General features: G+C 45.2%; 1 protein-coding gene across 8 annotated transcripts in view; it reads right to left on the bottom strand.

Annotated features, from left to right (window-relative positions):
- Window positions 1–19,367, bottom strand: part of LOC144691642 (nipped-B-like protein) — a 564,605-nt gene that overhangs the window by 191,520 nt on the left and 353,718 nt on the right. For all 8 annotated transcript variants that reach the window (XM_078559979.1, XM_078559947.1, XM_078559954.1 and 5 more), the window contains 3 exons: window positions 15,613–15,695; window positions 12,454–12,586; window positions 2,367–2,510 (listed from right to left, as the gene is read on the bottom strand). In XM_078559979.1, coding sequence (XP_078416105.1) covers window positions 2,367–2,510; window positions 12,454–12,586; window positions 15,613–15,695 — 360 coding nt within the window. The remainder of the gene's footprint in view (window positions 1–2,366; window positions 2,511–12,453; window positions 12,587–15,612; window positions 15,696–19,367) is intronic.

Here is a 19,367-nt window from a genome sequence, read left to right as displayed (position 1 = left end):
CTATGGGAGGGCACGGAGGAGATTTGTCAGAATGGTTCCAGGGGTGGGGGTTTGAGTTACAAGGTGAGGTTGGAGAAGCAGGAGTTGTTCTCCTTGGAGCAAAGGAGATTGAGGGGAGATTTAATAGAGGTGTACAAGATTATGACAGGTTTAGATAAGGTAGGCAGGGAAAAACTCCTCCCATTAGCTGATGGCAGAAGGACTTGGGGACTCAAATCCAAGATTTTGGGCAAGAGATGCAGAGGGAATGTGAGGGAGAGCTTTTCTTTTACACACAGGGAGTGGTAATGATCTGGAATTTGCAGCCCATGAGAGGTGGTGGATGTGGAAGCAATCAATGATTTCAAAAGGAAATCTGATGGTCGCTTCGAGAAAATAAACTTGAAGGGGCATGGGGATAGAGTGGGGAGAGTGGGACTGAATGGAGTGCTCTGCGGGGAGCTGGCATGGACTTGATGGGCCGAATGGCCTCTTTCTGTGCTGTAAACTTCTTTTTGACAATTCTGGCTGCCACACTTTAGGAAGGATGTGAGGGTAATTGAGATGGTGCAGAGGAGATTTGGCAGAATGGTTCCAGGGATTTTGGCTGCAATGTTAGGTCAGAGAAGCTGGGGTTTTGGAGTAAAGGAGATTGGGGGGAGATTTGATAGAGGTCCACACGATTATTACAGGTTTAGTTATGGTAGACAAAGGTTAGTTGTTCCCATTAGCCGATGGTACAAGGACTAGAGGAGACAGATTTAAGGTTTTGGGCAAGAGATGCAGGGTCATGTGAGGAAGAACTTTTTTTTTAAACAGTAGCAAGAATTAACGACCTGGAACTTGCTGCCAATGAGGGCGGTGGAAGCAAAGTCAATCGATGATTTCAAAGGGAAATTGAACGGGCAGTCAAAGGAAATAAACTTGCAGGGCTACAGAGCTACAGCAGGGAAATGGGATTGACTGAATTGCTCCAAGTGCCAGCTTGGACTCATTGAACCGAATGTCCTCCTCCTGTGCCATAATGATTCTATTATGATGACTCTACTTAGGTGCTGAAGTATAACTTGATACTAAGATGTGTGCGATTGTTGGGTCCATAGACATTGCTTGACTGCTTCTGGTGGGTCTTCATGTGCCTGGCAATTGGGTTTATGACTGACAAATTATGTTTAATTTGGAATAGTGCAGGGTTGGTGTTTGGCGTGGCAAATGTTCAACATACATGGACCCTAGGCGGAAGGACAGAAAAGGAGGTAGTTAAAGAGAGGTATGTAGGCATTCTAATGCATAAAGTTGGTACTCGATACTTTAGATATGTGCAAAGTCAGAAGTTAACTGATTGATTTATAAGATGACGAAGGAAAAAATTGTGTGAAGAGTAAACAATTTATTCCAATTAATTAGGGAGGCATGGCATAGTGGTATTGTCACTGGGCTAGTAATCCAGGGACCCAGGGTAATGCTCTAGGGACCCGGGTTTGAATCCCACCATGGCAGACGGTGGGATCTGAATTCAATAAAAATCAGGAATAAAAAGTCTGATGACGACCACAAAATCATTGCCGATTGTTGTAAAAACTAATCTGGTTCACTAATGTCTTTTAGGAAAGGAAATCTGCAGTCCTTACCCTGGTCTGGCCTACATGTGACTCCAGACTCACAGCAATGTGGCTGACTCTTAAATGCTCTCTGAACAAGGGCACCTACATCCCATGAATGAATAAAACAAAAAGTTACGGAGGAGTCACAATTTTAAATTATATAAGGTCAGGTGTAGGTTAGATATCAGGAGGTGGTACTTTTCCCTGAGAATAGTGGACCTCTAGAACAGACTGCCAGATCATGCACTGAATGGTGGTCCTTCAAGCAAGAGTTGGGGTGCACCATCACCTCTTATTAAAGAGGTGCACATTGCAAGGAATTCAGAGCCAGAGTAATCTCTTGGACTAATTACAACCAGTTGAGCATTCAGAAAGCAACTCCCCAGATTTCTCCCCCTCCAAAATTGGCCTGGCTTTTTAATCTGGTTTTTCACCACTCCCAGGGGGTCACATTATTTTTGGATGGGGCAGAGGTATTTCAGTTGTATGGGGCAGGCTGGATGGACCAAAGGGTCCTTTCCTCTTGGTTATGTGTTCATATGTTTGTATTAACTTCCCAACAGAAACACACATTAAATACCCATACAATAACTCTTATGTTTCCCTACACATTTCCACCTCTCCCAAGGTTTTACATTGGTCTCTCCCCAAGAGTGAACATTACATCCACATTAGAAGGATTTTACGATAGCCTGTAATGTGCCTCTCCCACCCAACCCATAAGACTGAACATCACTCTAACCCCCCCCACCCAACAACTGTCCGTCAGCGCCTCCCCCCCACCTGTTTGAGTATCCGATCAATTGATTCCCGGTCCATCTTGCAGGATACAGCATCTTTCCTCAGCCGTGCTGCTACGGTTCCCAAATAATCAAGAGAAGCTACTCGTAGAGCCATCTCTGTCGACTTGTTACTGAACTGGTGAACCTGTATTCAGGAGTACAAGAATAAAGTGTTTGAAATAATGGCTCCAAACTGCACAATTTTCAACCTTAAATCTTTGTTTGTCCAGATCAAGGTTTCTCCTGCACCTTTTCTCAAGTAAATGGCTAATTACTACTTCTCCATGCCTCCTGAACAAATTTACATTACTGTGCACCAGACCTATTTACAAACACAACTGAGAAGCAGAAATGTAAGTAGATACTATATCACAGAATGAGTAACAAGCTTTAAAAGTCTGGTGACAGTGGTTGGCCTAGCTTTTTAGCCAACAACTCAAAATCACAAAACGCATAGAAATAAATGCAAGTTCTCAATCTAACCAATGGGGTAGCGTTTACCCTCCACACAATCCTGGCTTGCTCAGCTAGTTGGAGGACACTTCATTGTACGTTTCCAGCAGTTAATGCCAACATTGGAATACCTGATCTATATAACACACACGTGCGCACACCGATACCCAAAAATGCTTAGATTAATGAAATAAGGTTACGGGATGATCAATTCAAGGTAACGCCGATGAATCAAAGCGATGAGACAACCAGTACGTGGATTTGATCTCCACAGCCCGACTTAACAACAGAACAATGAAGTTCAAAGAGATGTCCTGGACTCACAGCAGGATACTGCCATTTTAATACCAACATTCCACCACTATTCAAATCTAGATCAAATGCATGCCATAAGCTCAGCCATAGGAATACTGTGGCAACAAGAGCAAGTCAAAGGCTGGGAATTCTGCAGTCAGTCATTCACATCCTGACACCGAAAATTGTCCATAATCAATAATACATAAGATGACACAGGATATATCGCATAGAAACAGGTCATTCAACACAAACAGCCCAAGCCAGTGTTTATATACGATAGCAATTACAGTCTCCTGGTTGGAAGGTGACCAAGGCTGGGAACTGAATGTTCAACAGCATTTTACATTTCAAAAGGAGAAAAAAGGAAAAGGAGATGGGGCAGCTCTGTTAATAAAGCCTGATGTCAATAGAGAAAAATGATCTAGGAGTGGAAGATCAAGGTGCAGAAGCCATGAAGCCAGAAACGTGGAATAGGTGAACCATCTTGGTCTTCTCCCAAGGTCCTCAGCTTCAAAGCTGCCACGTTTCAGCCAACTCCATTCATTGCGCGTGATATTAAGAAACAGCTGAAGGCACTGGATACTGCAAAGGCTATGGGCCCTGACAATATTCCGGCAATTGTACTGAAGACTTGTGCTCCAGAACTTGCTGCGCCCCTAGTCAGGCTGTTCCAGTGCAGCTACAACGCTGACATCTACCCAGCTATGTGGAGCATTGCCCAGGTATATCCTGCACACAAAAAGCAGTGCAAATTCAACCCTGCCGCTCCATCAATCTACTCTCCATCATCAGTAAAGTAATAGAAGGGGTCATCAACAGTGTTATTAAGCGGCAGTTGCTTAACAATAACCTATTCACTGACGCCCAGTTTGGGTTCCGCCAGGGCCACTCAGCTCCTGATCTCATTACAGCCTTGGTTCAAACATGGACAAAAGAGCTGAACTCCAGAGGCGAGGTGAGAGTGACTGTCCTTGACATCAAGGCAGCATTTGACAGTTTGGCATCAAGGAGCCCTAGCAACACTGGAGTCAATGGGAATCACAGGGAAAACACTCCACAGGTTGGAGTCATACCTAGCAGAAAGGAAGATGGTTGTGGTTGTGAAGGTCAATCATCTGAGTTCAAGGACATCACCGCAAGAGTTGATACATATACGAACATACAAACAAGGGGCATGAGTAGGCCATTCAACCGCCTAAGCCTGCTCAGCCATTTAACAAGATTACGGCTGGTCAGAAAGTAACTTGAAATCTGCTTCCAGCCTACCCCTGATAACATATCACCCCCTTGCTTACCAAGGATCTATCCATCTCTGCCTTAAAAATATTCAAAGACTCTACTTTCACCACCTTTTCAGGAAGAGTGTTCCGAAGACTCACGGCCCTCCAAGTGAAAAAATTGCACATCTTTTATTTTTAAAATGGGCAACCCCTTATTTTTAAACAATGACCCCTAGTTCCAGATTCTCCCATAAGAGGAAACATCCTCTCCACATCCACCCTTGTCAAGGATATTATATGGTTCAATCAAGTCGCCTCTTACTCTTCTAAACTCCAGTGGATACAAGCTGAGACTGTCCAACCTTTCCTCATAAGACAATCCACCCATTCCAGGTATTAGTCTCTGAACTGCTTCTAATGCATTTACATCCTTCCTTAAATAAGGTGTCCAATACTTTTTTTTAAAATTCATTCACGAGATCTGGGCTTTGCTGGCTGGGGCAGCATTTATTGCTGTTGCCCGTGAGAAAGTGGTGGCGAGTTGCCTTCCTGAACCGCTGTCATCCATGTGGTGTACGTACACCCACAGTGCTGTTAGGAAGAGAGTTCCAGGGTTTTGTCTCAGCGACAGTGATGGAACGGCGATATATTTCCAAGTCAGGATGGTGCGTGACTTGGAGGGGATTTTTCAGGGGCAGTGGTGTTCCTAACTATCTGCTGCCCTTGTCCTTCTAGATAGTAGTGATGGTGGGTTTGGAAGGTGCTGTCGAAGGAGTTTTGGTGAATTCCTGCAGCGCATCTTGTAGATAGTACACACTGCTGCTACTGTGGTTCAGTTGTGGAGGGCGTGAATGTTTATGGATGTGGTGCCAATCAAGTGGGCTGCTTTGTCCTAGATGGTGTCAAGCTTCTTGAATGTTGTGGGAGCTGCACTCATCCAGGCAAGTGGGGGGTATTCCAACACACTCCTGACTTGTGCCTTGTAGATGGTGGACAGGCTTTGGGGAGTCAGGAGGTGAGTTACTCGTCACAGGATTCTTAGCCTCTGACCTGCTCTTGTAGCCACACAGTATATATGTGGCTAGTCCAGTTGAGTTTCTGGTCAATGGCAACCCCTAGGATGTAGATAGTGGGGAAATTCAGTGATGGTTATGCCATTGAACATCATGGGGCGATGGCTGGATTCTCTCTTGTTGGAGATGGTCGTTGCCTGACACTTGTGTGGCGCGAATGTTACTTGCCTCTTGTCAGCCCAAACCTGGATATTGCCCAGGGTCTTACTGCATAAGACATGGACTGCTTCAGTACTGGAGTCATCGCGAATGGTGCTGAACATTGCGTAATCAGCGAACATCCCCACTTCTGACCTTATGAAGGAAGGAAGGTCATTGATGAAGCAGCTGAAGATGATTGGGCTGAGGACACTACCCTGAGGAACTCCTGCAGTGATGTCCTGGAATTGAGAGGATTGACCTCCAACAAACATCACCACCTTCCTTTGTGCCAGGTATGACTCCAACCAGTGGAGAGTTTTCCCAACTGGGCGTCAGTGAGCAGGTTATTGCTAAGCAAGTGCCGCGTGATAGCACTGTTGATGGCCATTCCATTACTTTACTGATGATCGAGAGCAGACTGATGGAGTGGTAATTGATCGGGTTGGATTCGTTCCTGCTTTTTGTGTACTGGGCATACGTGGGCAATTTTCCACATAGCTGGGTAGATGCCAATGTTGTAGCTGTACTGAAACAGCTTGGCAAGGGGCGCGGCAAGTTCTGGAGCACAAGTCTTCAGTACTATTGCCAGAATATTGTCAGGGCCCATAGCCTTTGCAGTGTCCAATGCCTTCAGCTGTTTCTTGATATCACGTGGAGTGAATCGAATTGGCCGAAGACTGGCACCTGTAACACTGGGGACTAACGGAGGGGGCCGAGATGGATCATCCACTCAGCACTTCTAGCTGAAGATTGTAGAAAATGCTTCAGCCTGATCTCTTGCACAGATGTACTGGGCTCCTCCATCATTGAAGATGGGAATATTTGTGGAGCCTCCTCCTCCAGTAAGTTGCTTAATTGTCCACACCATGCATGATTGAATGTGACAGGGCTAGAGTTTAGATCTGATCCGTTGGTTGTGGATCGCTTAATTCTGTCTATCACTTGCTGCTTATGCTGTTTGACATGCAAGTAGTCCTGTGTTATAGCTTCACCAGGTTGACACCTCATTTTTTAGGTATGCTTGGTGCTGCTCCTGGCATGCCCTCAAGCACTCTTCATTGAACCAGGGTTGATCCCCTGGCTTGATGGTAATGGTAGAGTGGGGGATATGCTGGGCCATGAGGTTAGATTGTGTTCGAGAATGTTCTGCTGCTGCTGATGGCCCATAGCACCTCATACTGGATCTGTTCAAAATCTATCCCATTTAGCATGGTGGTAGTGCCATACCACACAATGGAGGGTATCCTCAATGTGATGGTGGGGCTTCATCTCCAAAACGACCATGCGATGGTCACTGATATTGTAATGAACAGATGCATCTGCAGCAGGTAGGCTGGTGAGGATGAGGTCAAGCTCATGTTTTTCCCTCTTGTTGGTTCCCTCACCATCTGCCTCAGACCCAGTTTAGCAGCTATGTCCTTTAGGACTCAGCCAGCTCGGTCAGTAGTGGTGCTACCGAGCCAGTTTTGGTTATGGACATTGAAGTCCCCCACCCAGAGTACATTCTGCACCCATGCCACCCTGAGTGCTTTCTCCAAGTGGTGTTCAATATGGATGAGCACTGATTCATCAGCTGAGGGAGGGCGGTATGTGGTAATCAGCAGGAGGTTTCCTTGTCCATGTTTGACCTGATAAGACTTCATAGGGTCCAGAGTCGATGTTGAGGACTCCCAGGGCAAGTCCCTCCCGACTGCATACCACTGTGCTGCCACCTCTCCTGGGTCTGTCCTGCCAGTGGTGGTGATGGTGGTGTCTGAGACATTTTCTGTAAGATATGATTCTGTAAGACCATAAGACATAGGAGCAGAAATTAGGCCATTCGGCCAATCGAGTCTGTTCCACCATTCAATCATGGCTGATAAGTTTCTCAACCCCATTCTCCCGCCTTCTCCCCGTAACCTTTGATCCCCATGACTATGTCAGGCTGTTGCCCGACTAATCTGAGAGATGGCTCTCCCAATTCTGGCACTAGCCCCCAGATGTTCCTAAGGAGGACTTTGCAGGGTCGACAGGGCTGAGATTGCCATTGCCGTTTTCGGTGCCTAGGTCGATGCCTGGTGGTCCATCTGGCTTCATTCCTTTTTTGTGACTTTATAGTGGTTTGACACAACTGAGTGGCTTTAAGAGTCAACCACATTACTGTAGGTCTGATGTCACATGTAGGCCAGGCCAGGTAAGGATGGCAGATTTCCTTCCCTAAAGGGCATTAGTGAACCAGATTTTTTTTTTTTTTTAAAACAACAATCAACAATGGTCCATTAGACTTTTAATTCCACATTTTTATTGAATTCAAATTCCACCATGTGCCGTGGCGGGATTCGAACCCGGGTGCCCAGAGCATTACCCTGGGACTCTGGATTACTAGTCTAGCGTCAATATCATGACGTCCTCGCCTCCCCCAGGACTCCAAATATGGTCTCACAGGTACAACTGAAGCATAACCTCCCTATGTTTGTTATTCAATTCCCCTCGCAATAAATGATAACATTCTATTAGCTTTCCTAACTACTTACTGTACCTGCATACTAGCCTTTTGTGATTCATGCACTAGGACACCCAGATCCCTCTGCAACCCAGAGCTCTGCAATCTCTCACCATTTAGATAATATGCTTCTCTTTTATTCTTCCTGCCAAAATGGACAATTTCACATTTTACCACATTATACTCCTTTTGCCAGATCTTTGCCCACTGACTTAACCTAACTATATCTTTTTGTAGCCTCCTTATGTCCTCTTCACAACTTGCTTTCCTACCTATCTTTGTGGCATCAGCAAATTTGACAACCATCTCATCCAACCCTTCATCAAAGTCATTTATATAAATTGTAAACAGCTGAGGTCCCAGCACTGATCCCTGTGACACACCACTCGTTACATCTTGCCAGCCTGAAAAAGACCCATTTATGCCTACTCTGTTTCCTGTTAGCTAGGCAATCTTCTATACATGCCAATTTGTTACCCCCTACACAATGAGCTTTGATCTTCCGCAATAACTTTTGATATGGCACTTTATTAAATTGCCTTCTGGAAATCCAAACACAGTACATCCACCAGTTCTCCCCTTTATCTACAGCACACGTTACTTCTCCAAAGACCTCTAATAAATTGGTTAAACATGATTTCCCTTTCACAAAATCATGTTAACTCTGCCCGTTTACCTTGAATTTATCTATGTGCCGTGCTATAACGTCTTTAATAATAGATTCTAACATTTTCCCCATGACAGATGTTAAGCTAACTGGCCTATAGTTTCCTGTTTTTTCCAAGTCCCTCTGAAGTTCAACACTTCCCAGCCTCTCACCATAATAAATCTGGAATATAAAACTAGTCTCAGTAATGATGACCATGAAACTATCATTGTTGTAAAAGTCCATCTAGTTCACTGATGTCCTTTAGGGAAGGAATTATTATTTTTTTAATTTATTTATATATTTTTTCCCACTTATTTTCATTCTTTAAATGTATTTCCACTTTCATTCATTGTTTTCTTCCTTAACCGAGGTTTCCCACCCTCGGTGGTTGACAGGACCCTCTGCCGTGCCCAACCCATCTCCCGCGCCTCTGCCCTCACACTTTCTTCTCCCTCCCAGAACTATGATAGGGTCCCCCTTGTCCTCATTTTTCACCCCACCAGCCTCAGCAATCAAAGGATCATCCTCCGCCATTTCCGCCAACTCCAGCATGATGCTACCACCAAACACATCTTCCCTTCATCCCTCCTGTCAGCATTCCGTAGGGACTGTTCCCTCTGGGTCATCCTGGTCCACTCCTTCGTCACCCCCTCCCACGGCACCTTCCCATGCAGCTGCAGAAGGTGCAACACCAGCCACTTTACTTCCCCCCTCCTCACCATCCGAGAGCCCAAACACTCCTTTCAGGTGAAGCAGCATTTCACTTGCACTTCCCTCAATTTGGTCTACTGCATTCGCTGCTCCCAATGCAGTCTCCTCTACATTGGAGAGACCAAATTCAGACAGGGTGATCGCTTTGTGGAACACCTTCACGACCCAGACTTTCCTGACACTTGTTATTTCAACATCCCACCCTGCTCTCATGCCCACAAGTCCGTCCTTGGCCTGCTGTAATGTTCCATTGAAGCTCAACGCAAACTGGAGGAACAGCACCTCATCTTCCGATTAGGCACTTTACAGCCTTCCGGACTGAATATTGAGTTCAACAACTTCAGATCATGAACTCTCTCATCCATCCCCACCCCTTTTTGATCTCCACCCCCCCCCCTCCCCTTTCTCTATATTCATTTTTATTTTTTAATTTTATTATTTTTTTTCCTCCCACTTATTTTCATAATTATTTTTAAAATTTACTCCCATTTTTATTCATTGTTTTATCCCCAGCTTTTAGCCTTTTCAATCCTTTTTCCCCCCCCGCCGTCCCCTCCCCCCACTCCACTAGGGCCATCTGTCACTTTCAAGAGTGCTCACCCTGGTCCTGCCATTATCACGTTTTGCTTTCCACTCTTAATGTCACCATTAGCACCTCCCTTAGTCAGTACCACCACTCTTCACAACCCTTTGATCTTTTGTTTATGACATCTTTTACAATCTCTCCTTTGTCTCCAGCTATCGCTAACCTTCTATCCAGCTTCACCTGTTCCACCCCCCTTAAACAGTATAAATTTCACCACATTTCTACTTCCCCTTAGTTCTGAAGAGTCATATGGACTTGAAACGTTAACTGTCTTTTTCTCCACAGATGCTGTCAGACCTGCTGAGCTTTTCCAGCATTTTTTGTTTTTATTTCAGATTTCCCGCATCCGCAGTATTTTGCCTTTACCATTCTAATAAACCTCTTCTGCAAGCTTTCTAAAACTGTCACATCTGCCTAATGTGTGCTATTCAAAATTGGTCACAATAATCTACCTGAGGTTCATGTACAGATTTCTAAAAGCTTATCATAACTCCCTTGCTTCTGTACGTATTTTTATTCTTTCACAGGATGTGGGCTTCGCTGGCTAGGCCAGCATTTATTGCCCATCCATGTTTGCCCTTGAGAAGGTGGTGGTGAGCTGCCTTCTTGAACCACTGCAGTCCATGTGGTGTAGGTACACTCACAGTGCTGTTACGGAGGGAGTTCCAGGATTTTGACCCAGTAACAGTGAAGGAACGGCGATATATTTCCAAGTCAGGATGGTGAGTGACTTGGAGGGGAACTTGCAGGTGGTGGTTTTCCCATGCATCTTCTGCCCTTGTTCTTCTTGGTGGTAGGGATCACAGGTTTGGAAGGTGCGGTCAAAGGAGCCTTGGTGAGTTGCTGCCTCTATTTATAAAATCAACAATCCTCTATGTTTTTTGTTTATTTTTAAATAGCCTATTGACTTGTCCTGCTACCTAGAAAGATTTCTGTATACAAACTCCCAAGTGTGTCTGTTTCTGCACTCCTGAAGTCTGTTTCCATCAATGTTTACTACTGTTCAGAGTCACCAACAAACATTAAAATTACACCCTGTATACCCAAGCCATGGTCATTAATATATATATCAAAATGATCAGTGAATTCAATACTGACCCTCTGGGGGACAGCACTTCCCTCAAATTTGAAAACCAACCGTACACCATTAAGTACTGCTTTCTGTCCCTTGGCATATTCCATATCCATGCTGCCACAAGCCTTTTAATCCCACAGGCTTTAGTTTTTCTAACAAGTTTATTATGTGGTATTTTGTCACAATACACATTTTAAAAAGAAATAAACACAACATTAATCACATTACCCCCACTAACCCACTCTGTTATTTCAAAGAACTGCCAAGTTTGTCAAACACAGTTTATCTTTAATAAATCTATGCTGGCTATCATTGATTAACCCGTGTTTTGTAAAGTGAGAATTAATTTTGCCCTGAGCTATTTTCTCCAAGCTCCCCCACTACCAATATTAGACTGGCTGACCAGCAGTGCCAAGTTTATCTCCCTTTTTTGAACAGAAGTGTAACATTTGCAATCCTCCACTTCTCTGGCAACGTTACCCTGTTCAAGGAGTTACTGGAAGATTACGGCCAGAGTCTCTACCACCTTACTTTCCTCAGTAACCTTGGGTGCATCTAACCTATCCCACGTGACATTTCTACTTTGAGCGTGGCCAATCTTTTGACTGAGGTTTTAAATTGCAGAAGGGATTCGGTGCAGTTCAGACTAATATAGATGGTAGACCGAGGAAACACACCTATAAGGCCTGCAGTAAAGAGTTAGATGGATACCAGGAAGTGTCGCTTTTCATGGGGATTCATTGCTCTTTGGAACAAACGGCCAAGAAATGTTGAACATGAAATCATTAAAATTGCTCCAAAAGGGACATGGCAGGTTCCTTCAAGAAGTTGCAAGTTTGTTGTGACTACAGTCTCCCGAAGTTTGTCTGGTGGCCTGGGGGAATCGATAAGAAGTTTCTCTACGTGGCCACTGCTTATTTCACCTGGGTTGCTCAATAAATGAGTGAGCAACATTCTCGGCTGGACCACTGCCTGAATGAGACAGGTTTTACTCATTTTCCTTTTGATACTGAGAGCTCATCCCCAAAAACTGCTCCTCTCTTACCAATCCTTTATCCAAGTCCCAATTCAGTTGGCACATCTCATCTTTGAAATCCAGTCGCTAATTTGCCACAGTTAGTGCTCACCTTGGCATTTTCAACAATTTAGGACATCATCTCCTCAAGCAGGATGATAACTAGACCGATTGACCCTTCCATTACACTGTTACCTCTCATTTAAAAGATTTCAAACAATCACATATCCACTTATAATCTGCTAATTAATTAAATTGTTTTCTAAATTCCAGGTCTTAGTTGAATTACATTCCCTTCCTACTCCTAATTTTTGAATTTAGAACTTGTCAATCAAAACATGGAAGCCTCAAACCGACATGGGGACATTTGTGAAACAGCTCCTTACCAGTAGTCTTCCCAAGAGGCTCAGCAACAATTCTGCTGCTGGCCACTCTGGTTTGTTAACAGTGGAAAGAAGATCCTGAACGAAGTTTTCAAAGAGTGGTCTGTAATCCTCTTCTCCTTGTTTGCTGCCACACCTATAGAAGCACAGAAATTCATTACTGATCACCAGCCCAACGTCTGAGCACAAATACTTAAAGCACAAACATAAGAGCTGGCCAAGAGACTTTTTTTTTTTAAACTCATTGATGGCGTGTGTACATCGCTGGCTTGGCCAGCATTTGCTGCCCATCCCAAATTGCCATTGAGAAGGTGGTGGTGAGCCGCCTTCTTGAACCGCTGCAGCCCATTTAGCATAGGTACACTCACAGTGCTGATAGGGAGGGAATTCCAGGATTCTGACCCAGCGACAGTGAAGGACAGCAATACATTTTCAAATCAGGATGCTGAGTAGCTTAGAGGGGAACTTCCAGGTGGTGTTCCCATACAAAAGCTGCCCTTGTCCTGTAGAGGTCGTGAGTTTGGAAGGTGCTGTTGAAGGAGCCTTGGTGACTTGCTGCAGTACATCATGTAGATGGTACACACTGCTGCCATTGTGCATCGGTGGTGGCTGGGGTGTGAATCAAGCAGGCTGATTTATTTTGGATGGTGTCGAGTTTCTTAAGTGTTGTTGGAGCTGCACTCATCCAGGAATGTGGGATATTTCATCACACTCGTGACTTGTACCTTAAAGATGGAGGACAAACTTTGGGGAGTTAGGTGTGAGTTACTTGATGCGAAATGGTTGGGCTGAGGACACTATCCTGAGGAACTCCTGCAGTGATGTCCTGAGGCAGAGATGACGGACCTCCAAAAACCAGAACCACCTTTCTCTGTAATACTTCAACTGCTGCAGATCCCACCGCCCAACCCCTTGCATTTCACCAGAGAGGGAGGGGGAGGCGGTACCGTAGGCTGACTCCTCGCTTCCCCCACCCACCCCACCCCCAGAACTAAAGTCAGTTGGAATCCAACTTGCTCCACGTATAACACTGCGGTGGGCTAAAATAATGAACAGTGGGACTTCTGCCCCTTACTTGGCAGCAAGTCTCGCCCTCAGGAGCTGACAGCCAATCGTATCGGCCAGTAGCTCCATCACTCCTTAGCAGTGTCAGAACTGAGTAATGGGCAGCGCTAGGATGGCAGGAAGAAGGCCAAAGGGGACCATGGCTGTAATGTGAAGATAAGTTCTGGAGTTTTAGGACTGGGAGGGACCCAGAGGTTAGGGAGGAGAGTGGGGGGTGGGGAGGGCATTGGGGGGCTGGGTTCTGTCAAGGAGAGAATGCTGACATCTTTTGGTGGGGAGAGGGGAGAGGTGCGGGATGGTGTCCTCAATGTAAGCAGGGCACTCTCCGCACCTAACCGAGGTATCCCCCACCCCACTTCCTTCCCGCCTTTATTCACGTAGGCCTTTAAAAACGGCCTGCCTACGCCAGCTGTATTTTGGCATGGGCAGCATATTATTCAGGTCCACAGTTTAATAACAAGCTTAAATAACGCTCAATTATTTACTTACACACAGCAGGCAGGCTTCCGATTTCAGCGCCTGCCCACTCAGCACATTATGGGGGTCAGCTCGGAGGAGGCTAGCAAGTTTGTGCGTTAGCCACCAGGCCTATGTTACATGTGCACCTGGCAAAAACACGCCCAATAGGGGCACACAAATCAGCCCACTGTGTTTGTGAACACTCCTACACAGAGCTGGCCCAAAGACTGTGTTCACAAACACTCTGACACAGAGCTTAAAGAATAGAGGCATAGATTATTTTCTAAATGGGGAGAGAATTCAGAAATCTGGAGTGCAAAGGGACTTGGGAGTCCTAGTCCAGGATTCTCTTAAGGTTAACTTGCAGGTTGAGTCGGTAGTTAGGAAGGCAAATGCAATGTTGGCATTTATTTCGAGAGGACTAGAATATAAAAGCAGGGATGTGCTACTGAGGCTTTATAAGGCTCTGGTCAGACCACATTTAGAATATTGTGAGCAATTTTGGGCCCCATATCTCAGGAAGGATGTGCTGGCCCTGGAGAGGGTCCAGAGGAGGTTCACGAGAACGATCCCAGGAATGAAAGGCTTAACATACGAGGAACGTTTGAGGACTCTGGGTCTATACTCGATGGAGTTTAGAAGGATGAGGGGCGATCTGAATGAAACTTACAGAATACTGAAAGGCCTGGATAGAGTGGACGTGGGGAAGATGTTTCCATTAGTAGGAGAGACTATGACCCGAGGGCACAGCCTCAGAGTAAAGGGAAGACCTTTTAGAACAGAGATGAGGAGAAACTTCTTTAGCCAGAGAGTGGTGAATTTATGGAATTCATTGCCACAGAAGGCTGTGGAGGCCAGGTCATTGAGTGTACTTAAGACCGAGATAGATAGGTTCTTGATTAGTAAGGGAATCAAAGGTTACGGGGAGAAGGTGGGAGAATGGGGTTGAGAAACTTATCAGCCATGATTGAATGGCGGAGCAGACTTGATGGGCCGAATGGCCTAATTTCTGCTCCTATGTCTTATACATAGTCTATAAATACATATTCGGGAATGGGCTTTTTCTCGTGAAGAGGTGGAGTGGTTGGATGGGGTCACTCATAGAAGTCGTGCCAATCCTTTTTGCTCAGTCGCAGCAGAATACACCTGTATGATGCAGGTATTTTGGCACCATGATAACACTGTGGCATGAACTGAGCCCAAAATTTTACTTAATCTACAGCCAGAAAGGCGAGCCCCACTCTGGCAAGCTCCAAAATTCCTTAACCCTCTTGTGGGGTGCCAGGCATGTTCAGAAATACAGACACTTTCCATCTTGATATGAATACCATGCTTCTGATAGGGGACAAGGCAGGATAGGAACTGAAAGGCTTGCTGAGTAGGGCTCAAGGAATTCTGTACCAGGTGTTCTGGAATCAGCCCACTGTGTTTATGAACACTCCTACTCAGAGCTGGCCCAAAGACTGTGTTCACAGTGTATGTGCGCCTGCCCACCCAGCACATTATGGAGGTCAGCTCGGAGGAGCTGCGAGGCAACAGTGAAGCGATGAGGAGCAACAAAACTCTCATTGCTTCAAAAGTAAAACTCTCACCACAAGGAGTCACTTTCATGTTTACAAATAGATCCTTTGCACTCACTTTTTGAGGAAGACTGAGAGGAAGTTCTGGGCCGTCCTCATTGCTGTTTCATACGAGTTGGTAATTAGAACATCTTGATCAACCTGCAAGACAAAACATGGAAAACAAAAAGATATCTCAATTTGGAAGAGAACAAGTAAAAATGATAAGGGGCATCCACAAACCTTTATCAGAGATACCAAACAAGATCTAATTCCCCAGTGTGATATTAAAAGAGGGTTTGAATGATCCACCTCTTGAGTTGTTAATGCATTGACATTGCATCTTTCATTAACGGATGATTATTTAACAAATCATGTCTTTGTTATCAGTATTTCATCTGCTCAACTACATGTCGATCACTGTGCAGCGTGCTTCAGAATTTTAACTGGGAAAATATTCCCATCAATCCATAATTTGAACGTGCAGAAATGCATGGGCTATCCTGGACAACTAGCGCAACTTCTAAAAAAAATTACGTTTGACAAATTTAAAATCTTTTTGAATACTGGGTACACTAAGCGTAGATGTTTTCATGTGGATTTGCAGAAGGTATTCAATAGTTATCTCACAAGAAGATTGGCTAGAATAATATTAGGTGCATGGGACAAGAGGAAATCCAGCAGCAAGGATAGGAAAACGTAAGAGTAAAAATAAAGGGTATGATTAAAATGGGAGAGAGTTTGGAGTGGTGCGCAACAGGGGGCAGTGCTGGGTCTGGAGGAGCATGGAAAGGGCGTAATGACACGGAGAAGAAGTGGGATGGCATGGGATGCAGATGACCCGGACCCTTCTCCTGGACACCACATGTGCAGGGCGTGCTGTGAATGGGCGAAGTTCCAGCTGCAGATTTTGGAGCTTGAGCACGAGCTGGAGTCACTTCGACACATTTGAGAGGCTGAGAGTTAAAGAAGAACAAAGAACAAAGAAAAGTACAGCACAGGAACAGGCCCTTCGGCCCTCCAAGCCTGCGCCGATCATATTGCCCGTCAACTAAAACATTTTGCACTTCCAGGGTCCGTATCCCTCTATTCCCATCCTATTCATGTATTTGTCAAGCTGCCTCTTAAACACCACTATCGTACCTGCTTCCACCACTTCCTCTGGCAGCGAATTCCAGACACTCATTACCCTCTGCGTAAAAAACTTACCCTGCACATCTCTTCTATAGTTTTCTCCTCTCACCTTAAATCTATGTCCCCTAGTAATTGACTCTTTCACCCTGGGAAAAAGCTTCTGACTATCTACTCTGTCCATGCTACTCATAATTTTGTAAACTTCTATCAAGTCGCCCCTCAATCTCTGTTGCTCTATATCTCTTTGCAGTCTCTTTTGTGTCTTCCTCACAGCTTGCTTTCCCACATAGCTTCGTATTGTCAACAAACTTAAATACAATTCTCTGTTTCTTTGTATAAGTGGTTCATATAGATTGTAAATACAAGTGAGAATCAGGCTCAATACAGAAGGTTCAGAAGGGGATTGAAAACGCAAATAAGAGAAGCAAAGGGAGAGTATGAGAAGAGACTTGCAGCAGTTTTGGCCTCCATTTTAAGAAAATATATATTTGCATTGAAGGCAGTACAGCAAAAACTCACTGGATTGGGCCCTTGGATGACAGAGTTGTCCTTTGATGAGAGGCTGAGCAATTTGGGTCTAGGTTCTCTGGGGCATAGAAGCATGAGAGGTGATCCCATTGAAGCATTCAAGATTACGAAGGGGCTTGACAGAGTAGATACCAGCTGGGGAATCCAGAACAAGGTGGCATGTTCATAGCTGTGGTCTGGTCGCAGCTTAAGTGGATGCAGGTAGAGAGGGAATAGGTGGCCGCTAGGCAATCAAGCATGGCATTGAAGGGAGTGCAGGAATCCCCTGAATGGATCTCACACTACAAATAGGATGTTGTTCTGAATTTTGGTGAGCGTGATGGTTCCTCTCGTTGTTCAACCAGAGCCAGGTCTGCAGCACCAAGATGGCCTCAGGTGTACAAGCGAGTCAGGAGGAGAATTGGGAAAGCAAGTGTTAAGGGACTAGTTCTTTGGTGAGTAGCTGGCTTTTCTATGACTTTAGGCAAATTCAGAATGGTATGTGGTCTCCCAGCACAGAGCAATCTGAGGTGGCAGAGTAAACAGTCAGTAGTCATAGTCCATATCGGTACCAACACAGAATGAAGTCCTGCGAGCAGATTTTTTTTCTATATTTGTATGTGGGCATCCTTGGCTAGGCCAGTATTTATTGCCCATCCTTAATTGCCCTTGAGAAGGTGGTGGTGAGCTGCCTTCTTGAACCGCTGCAGTCCATGTGGTGTAGGTACACCCACCGTGCTGTTAGGGAGGGAGTTCCAGGATTTTGACCCAATGACAGTGAAGAAAAGTGATATATTTCCATGTTAGGATGGTGAGTGGCTTGGAGTGGAACTTGCAGATGGTCAGTGCCTGGCACTTGTGTTGCACAAATGTTACTTGCACTCGGTCAAATGCTGCCTTGATTTCAAGGGCAGTTATTCACACCTCACCTCAAGTTCAGCTCTTTAGTCCATGTTTGAACCAAGGCTGTAATGAGGTCAGGAGCTGAGTGGCCCTGGCGGAACCAAAACTGAGTATTAGTAATCAGGTTTTTGCTGTTTAAGTACTGCTTGATAGCATTGTCGACGACATCTTCCGTGATCGAAATTAGACTAATGAGGAGGCAATTGCCAGGTTGTATTCATCTTGCTTTTTGTGAATAGGCCTGGGCAATTTTCTACATTGTCAGACAGATGCCAGTGTTGTAACTATACTGGAACAGCTCGACTAGGGGTGTGGATAGTTCTGGATTACAAGCCTTCAGTACTTCATAGCTTTGTAGCATTCAGTGCCTTTAGCTGTTTCTTGATTTCAAGTGGAAGGAATTGATTTAGCTGAAAACTAGCATCTGTGATGCTTGAGACAGATCATCCACTTGGCACTTCTGGCTGAAGAAGGTTGCAAATGCTTCAGCCTTGCCTTTTTCGTTAATGTACTGAGTTCTCCCATCTCTGAGGGCTGGGATATTTGTGAAGTCTCCTCCTCCTGTTAGTTGTTTAATTGTCCACCACCGTTCACGACTGGCTGTGGTTGTGGGAGGTCAGTCAGCTCAAGGGCATCACTGCAGGAGTTCCTCAGGGTAGTGTCCAACCATCTTCAGCTGCTTCATCAATGACCTTCCTTCCAGCATAAAGTCAGAAGTGGGGATGTTTGCTGATGATTGCACCATGCAACTCCCCAGATACTGAAGCAGTCCAAGTCCAAATGCAACAAGACCTGGACAACATCCAGGTTTGGGCTGACAAGTGGCAAGTAACATTCATACCAGACAACTGTCAGGCAATGACAATCTCCAACAAGAGAGAATCTAATCATCTCCCCTTGATGTTCAATGCCATTACCACAATTGAATCTACCACTATCAACATCCTGAGGGTTACCATTGACCAGAAACTGAACTGGACTAGCCATATAAACACTGTGACTTCAAGAGCAAGTCAGAGGCTAGGAATCCTGTGACGAGTAACTCACCTCCTGACGCCCCAAAACCTGTCAACCATCTACAAGGCACAAGTCAGGAGTGTGATGGGATACTCCCCACTTGCCTGGATGAGTGCAGCTCCCACAACAATCAAGAAGCTTGATACCATCCAGGACAGTGCAGCCCGCTTGATTGGCACATCCACGAACATTCACTCTCTCTACCACCAATGCACAGTAGCAGCAGTGTGTACCATCTACAAGATGCACTGCAGGAATTTACCAAGGTTCCAT

This window comes from Cetorhinus maximus, chromosome 2 (assembly GCF_964194155.1).
Source record: "Cetorhinus maximus chromosome 2, sCetMax3.hap1.1, whole genome shotgun sequence".
NCBI classification, from domain to species: Eukaryota; Metazoa; Chordata; class Chondrichthyes; order Lamniformes; family Cetorhinidae; genus Cetorhinus; species Cetorhinus maximus.
The sequence above is the reverse complement of the archived record's forward strand: the minus strand, read 5'-3'. Positions and strand labels throughout refer to the sequence as shown.